The sequence below is a fragment of the Ailuropoda melanoleuca genome, chromosome X (genome assembly GCF_002007445.2).
Source record: "Ailuropoda melanoleuca isolate Jingjing chromosome X, ASM200744v2, whole genome shotgun sequence".
In the NCBI taxonomy this organism is placed as follows: domain Eukaryota; kingdom Metazoa; phylum Chordata; class Mammalia; order Carnivora; family Ursidae; genus Ailuropoda; species Ailuropoda melanoleuca.
In genome coordinates this window covers 52,529,269-52,535,750 of record NC_048238.1, presented here as the reverse complement: position 1 = coordinate 52,535,750, position 6,482 = coordinate 52,529,269, and the positions used below count along the sequence as shown (strand labels likewise).

Sequence of the window (6,482 nt, the reverse complement as noted above, 5' to 3'; positions counted from 1 at the left end):
CTCCCCAAATATCTGCGAAACGTCCTCGAGCGGTCCAGTGTGGCCCGGGGTGCGACCCCGCGAGGCGGGAGGCAGCGGCGGCGCCGAGCTCTAAGCTGAAACTGGCTCCCCAGTGCCTCGCTCGGTTCCTGGCCTGGAATCGGTGCTCAAGGGTATTTGCCTCGGTTAGGAACTCTGCCTTTTACCCTAAACCACTTCGTCCTTTCTGAGTTTCTGCATCTGAAAAATGGGTGTACTGTTACTTCCTTCAAAGGGCTATTGTGAAGATTAGAAACTGTCTGCATAAGAAAGCACCTATTAAACCCCTGAAAGGCCAGCGCTAATCCCTCAAGGTCTTTATGGTCTGGCATTGAGGTTCTTAACCTTTTTTGACTCACAACCCCTTTAAGATGCTGATGCGCGCTATGGGCCTTCCCAGAAAAGTTACAGAGGCAAACAAAATGTTACATACTTTCCAGGGAAATTCTTAGAGCCCGTAAAGGTCAACAATGTATCCCCTAAGTGTCCATGAACTCCAGCTTGAGAAACAGGCACTGCTAAGTGTCAGATGCTTTTCAGATATCATCTCTTTTAACCTGCAAACAGCCCCTTGAGTTAGAGATTATAATTATCTTCATTTTGTGGATGAGGAAGCTGATTTTCAAAGAGCGAAAGTTCACTTGCCAGATGTCATGCAGGTAGGGAGAAACGGAGCTGAGGCTAAGATTTTTTTCGGGACTCTTGGGCCGGTACCCTTTCTGTGATGGCATTGCTCTTCAGAGAAAAGATGAAGTGCTATAATAAAAGTAACAGATAATGACAAATAAAAAACTAATAAAATTAGCAAATAGCAAAAATAACACTAACAAAATGCTATTGAATTGCAATGGGAAGATAAATTAATTCTGATTGGGGAGAGGAAAACATACTGGAGGAGGTAACATTTGAGCTAACCCTAAGGAATTATAGCCCACGGAACATTAGGGTGGGTTAGAACATAAGCACAGCTCCTGGCACATATTTAAGGCTCAATAAATGTTTGCCGAATAAACAATTTCTACAAAATGTCTCCAGTCAGCTCTGTGTTTGGGGGAAGATAAGTCTGGCAATAAGATGAAGAACAGGTTAGAGAGCAGGGGCCTTTAGCAAGGAAAGCCAGGGGCTCCTGGGTGGCTTGGTAGGTTAAGCGTCTGCTCAGGTCTTGATCTCAGCGTCCTGGGATTGAACCCCACATCTCAGGTCTTGATCTCAGGGTCCTGGGATTGAGCCCCAGAGTCAGGCCTCCGCTCAGCAGGGAGTCTTCTTCTCCTCCCTCTGCCCTTTCCCCCTCTCCAACAACCCCCCCTTGCTTTCCCTCTCTCTCTCTCTCAAATAAATAAATAAAATATTTGAAAGAAAGAAAGAAAGGCCCGGGACGGGTGGCTCAGTCAGTTAAGCCTCTGACTCTTGATTTTGGCTCAGGTCATGATCTCAGGATCATGAGATTGAGCCCCTTGGGGGACTCTGTGCTGGGGGTACAGCCTGCTTAAAATTCTCTCTCTGCACCACCCATCTCTAGAAAGAAAGAAATAAAGAACAAATGAAAGAAAGAAGAAAAGAAAGAAAGAAAGGCCAGTTCGTGGGTTTGAGGAATAATCATGATCAGAGGGAATGAAAGGCTGATTTAGCACAGTGGCTGTGCTCCTGGAAAGGAGGACACTGCTGAGAGAAACACCACAGACGTAGAGCTGATTGGATTCTCAGGAATGAGAGAAAGGGAGGAATTGATGATGACTTTGAGGTTTCAAGTCTGGGCGACTGAGAGGGTGATGATACATTAACCGAGATAGGGAACACAGGAAGAGAAGCAGATTTAGGGGAAGACGTGGAGTTTGAAGCCAGTATTGTTGTTCCTCCATTTCCAGAATCTACTTCTAAGTCAGACCTCCTTACCAGTTTCAACAGGGACCCCGCTTAGGCAGCAGCTAAGGGTGGATATTCTGGCTTGGATCTGGTCAGAAGAAAGACAGCTGTAGGTGTGCCCACAGGAGTCAAGACTGTACTTTCCACCCAAGACAGTAGGGCTTTGAGAGAGGTTTCAGGGTGACTGAGCCCACGAAGGAGCACAGCACAGGATGGGGAGGGAGGTCCAGACCCTCCACTCCACAGGATAAAACGACTTAGATGAGAAGGTGGTTGGTTGCGAGTGGTGGTGGTGGCGGCAGCGAACAGATCCTTCCCAGGATCTGGGTGGTCTGAGGATTCTTGAGACTGTGACAGTATCGTGTGCCCAGCCTCGGTCTCCACTTAACAGCACTTTACAGTGGTGGTATTACACCTACAGATGAAATTAACACTTAATCTCCCAGAGGATTTAGCCTGTGTCAGAGCACACATTTGCCACACCCTCTGTAAAGCCCTGGTTTCTAAGGTTCTTTCCACCGGAAGCTATGACAGAAGGAAATGTGTGGGTGGGGAGGGGTAATGGGTGAGGGGCCCAGGTTCCTGACAGTCTACACCCAGGGAACGAAGAGCAAGCGCCATGTTGAAGCCACCATTGCCACTCAGATCCCTCTTATTCCTGCAGCTGCCTCTGCTGGGGGTGGGGCTGAACTCCACGGTCCCCATGCCCAATGGGAATGAAGACGTCACAGCTGGTGGGAAACGTGGGACTGAAGGGGTTGGTGAGAGGGGAGCCTGTGGGAAGGGGCAGCACAGAAATCTCGAACCTGCCACTGGGCATTAGAAGGATGCGGGCACAATGTAAGAGTATTGTGGAGAAGGAAAGGGGAGGTTCTCTGCCTCATGCTGCTTCTTCTTCTGACCATCAGTTCTGATCTTCCCCTCCCCCTCTTCGTCTTCTCTCCAACCTAGATTTCTTCCTGACCGCTACACCCCCTGGGACCCTCAGCGTTTCCACCCTGCCCCTCCCAGAGGTCCAGTGTTTTGTGTTCAATGTTGAGTACATGAATTGCACTTGGAACAGCAGCTCTGAGCCCCAGCCCATCAACCTGACTCTGAACTACTGGTATGAGAAGGGAGGAGGGGACAGCACAAGGGAGTAAGCGGGGGGTGGGCTGGGTGTGAGGGAGTTCATGGGGACCAAGAAAGAGGATAGCCAGCGTCTGAGCCTCCCCACCAGTTTCTCATGGGGTCAGTTCAAAGGAGATGAGGCTGGGCTGTGGTATCCCTAGTACCCAAGTTTATGCCACCGTTCCTCTTCCTCCCAACCCTTCTCTAGGTACAAGAACTCCAAGGATGACAAAGTCCAGGAGTGTGGCCACTATCTATTTTCTGGAGAGACCACTGCTGGCTGTTGGCTGCAAAAGGAGGAGATCCATCTCTACGAAACATTTGTTGTCCAGCTCCAGGACCCACGGGAACCCAGGAGGCAGTCCATACAGATGCTAAAACTGCAGAATCTGGGTAATTTGGAAAGGGTGCCAAGAGTCCAGGGATATATCGTGGGGCACGGGAGTATATGGAATGGTGTTCTTTCACCCTAAGGGTACGTAGGCAGGAAGGAGGAGGTGAAGGAGGAGGTGAGGGATCGGGAGAGGGAGGGGCGGAGGGATCAGGGGCACTACCTTCAGGATCCTAACTTGTCTAGGCCAGGGGAATGACCACACACACACACACACATCTCTCCAGTGATCCCCTGGGCTCCGGAGAACCTAACCCTTCGCAACCTGAGCGAATCCCAGCTAGAACTGAGCTGGAGCAACAGACACTTGGACCACTGTTTGGAGCACCTCGTGCAGTACCGGAGTGACTGGGACCGCAGCTGGACTGTGAGTGACCGGGGTCATGACTGTAGCAGCTAAGGCCAGGCAAACACGGATAAAGGATTCAATCAGCCAAGTAGGAGGGCCTGATCTCAAGCTCCTGTTCCCTTCCTCCCGGTTCCTCTGCTCTGTCTCTGCCCTCCCTCATCCAGCTCCTTTCCCTAACATCACCAGTGACTTTCCGTTAACATTTCCCTACCCATACTTTTCCCAATACCTGAGAGGCAAGTAAACAAAAGGGAGCCTTCAAAGAGATCTGGCGAGGAGGCTTTAGGTTGTAGTCAGTGAAGGGAGCAGTGTGACTTGAGAGAGGAGGCTTGAAGAGCTGGGAAGAACTGGATGACATGGGGGGAGGGGCAGCAGTTTTAATTCTCCCTTCTTTTTGAGACACCCATCTCTCCCTCACCCTCTTTCTCCCCAAGGAACAATCCGTGGACCACCGAAATAGCTTTTCTCTGCCTAGCGTGGATGGGCAGAAATTCTACACATTCCGTGTCCGGAGCCGCTATAACCCACTCTGTGGAAGCGCTCAGCGTTGGAGTGAATGGAGCCACCCCATCCACTGGGGCAGCAATACTTCCAAGGGTAAAAAGGGCCTAAGGCCTCACCACGACCCATGAACCCGGCACCCCAACCCTTTCCAGCATCACTCTCTTTTGCTCTACCTCTCTACCCTGAGCCCCCCAAACTTGGTGGCCCATCTCCCCTCACTGTTCAACCTTAACCCCCAGGTCGCAGGTCTTTTCTATGTAGGGTAGGGCCAGTATGTTGTTAGAGTTGAGGGGGGGTTGTCGAGAAGGAGACAGAGGGGATATAGAATGTTTAAGATTCCTTTACAGCATTCCCGGAAAGCCGACATGGTGAAGATGGCTTTGGAGCCAGACAGATGGAGGGTTTTAAACCCGGCTAGGCTACTTACTCCCTCTTTGACCTCGGGCACATCGCTAACCTCTTTGATTCTGTTTCTTCATCTGTAAAATGGAGATAATGATTGCCCCCCGCCCACTCTCAGGAGTTGTGAGGATTAAGGATATGGAAAGTGTCTAGCACCATGCCTGGCACCAAAGTTGGGGCACTACAGATTCGAGGACTCTCTTTCTTCTTTTTTTTGTAGAGAATCCTTTGTTGTTTGCATCGGAAGCTGTGCTTATCCCCCTTGGCTTCATGGGATTGATTATTTGCCTTATCTGTGGGTACTACTTGCTGGAACGGTGAGATTTCAGATATCCCAGGAAAATGAGGTGGGGTGGCTGGGAAGAAATAGTAGAGGAGGATTATCCCAGGGTCTCCAGGAGTAGACAGCAGGACAGTAAGGAACGAGGGATCACTCAAGGGGGCATGGTGACGGAAGGAAGCTGCAGGCACAGAGAACACAGAATTCCTTCATTCCATCTGGGAGAACTGGGAGAAGGGCAATAAAAGAGCGTAACTGATGTGCTTCTGCTCCCTCTTTCTCCTCTTTCTCCTCCGTCAGGGTGATGCCCCGAATTCCTACCCTCAAGAACCTAGAGGATCTGGTTACTGAATACCACGGGAACTTTTCGGTGAGAACATTGTCATAGGCAGACAGCAGTTTGTCAGCTCCTGACTGCCTGAGCCAGCAAGTCAGACAGAGTATGGGGGGCAAAGGGGAGGGGAGGGGGCCTGCACTGTCAGGATTTGGCTGGCCAGCTGGGGGATGGGCTACATGGAGAGAAACACACAGAAGAACTGATTATATAGATTGGGTGGGGCAGATGGTAACAGTGATATTGGGGGCCCCGGGAGCCTGTGTGTCCCTTCGGTAATCACAGTAGTTGAAGACCTTGTAAGAGCTCCCTTGGTACAGAGCCTGGGTCTTTTACTCCCTGCCCCTAATTGAGCCCTGACCTGGAGATATCTGTCTTTAGGCCTGGAGTGGAGTGTCTAAGGGACTGGCGGAGAGTCTGCAGCCAGACTACAATGAATGGCTCTGCCACGTCAGTGAGATTCCCCCAAAAGGAGGGGCTCCAGGGGAGGGGCCTGGGGGCTCCCCCTGCAGCCAGCATAGCCCTTACTGGGCTCCCCCATGTTACACCCTGAAACCTGAAACTGGAGCCCTGATACCCTGACAGAACCCCAGAGTCCTGTAGTCCTTAAGTTGTACTAACTTCCCCTCCTCTAACCAGCCTGGGTCCAATGCTCACCTCGCCCCCCTGTGGCTAATTCTGAATTTTATGACCCCTATAACTTGCCTCCCCCTCCCCCCATTTAATATCTCCTATGTCCAACTGCCCCTTTGTCCTGCACATGAGCCTCGTCTTCCCCAATCCAGCCCCGCCTCCAAGCAGGATTCTTTCTCCTGAAGTCCCTCCGTCCTTCCCTCCCTCTTTCCATCTACCCTTCAGTTATGCTCCAAGCAATGAGAAATAAAGCTTCTGTTGATAATCATCAAGAATGTCTGTTGTTGGGGTGGGGAGCAAGGGAAACGTGGGGTGCAAGGAGGGTGGGAGGCATGGTGCTGGCAGTAGGAAAAGGGAGTATGTGGAAGCAGTAGTACCACAAATTAACTAGAAAAGAGCAGCGTTTGAGAAACTTGACTTTTCTCTAGGTGTACTGCTCTCCTACCAGCATGCACTGTATTTTATTTTATTTTGTTAATTAATTAATTAATTTTAAAATATTTTATTTATTTATTTGACAGAGAGATAGAGGGAGCCAGAGAGCACAAGCAGGGGGAATGGCAGAGGGAGAGGGAGAAGCAGGCTCCCCGCTGAGCAG

General features: G+C 50.5%; 1 protein-coding gene across 3 annotated transcripts; it reads left to right on the top strand.

The window, feature by feature from the left end:
• The first annotated feature begins 2,452 nt into the window (after positions 1-2,452).
• Positions 2,453-6,156, top strand: IL2RG (interleukin 2 receptor subunit gamma). Of its 3 annotated transcripts, none has more exons than XM_002929046.4 (8): positions 2,453-2,615; positions 2,833-2,986; positions 3,200-3,384; positions 3,610-3,749; positions 4,166-4,328; positions 4,858-4,954; positions 5,218-5,287; positions 5,633-6,156. In XM_002929046.4, the coding sequence occupies exons 1-8, from the start codon at positions 2,501-2,503 to the stop codon at positions 5,831-5,833; spliced, it is 1,125 nt and encodes a 374-aa protein (XP_002929092.1). In that variant the 5' UTR covers positions 2,453-2,500; the 3' UTR covers positions 5,834-6,156. The 3 variants fall into 3 exon arrangements, with proteins under 3 accessions (XP_002929092.1, XP_034505513.1, XP_034505511.1); XM_034649622.1 differs by having other exon boundaries at positions 2,502-2,638; XM_034649620.1 differs by lacking the exon at positions 2,453-2,615 and adding an exon at positions 2,694-2,721.
• The last annotated feature ends 326 nt before the right edge of the window (positions 6,157-6,482 follow it).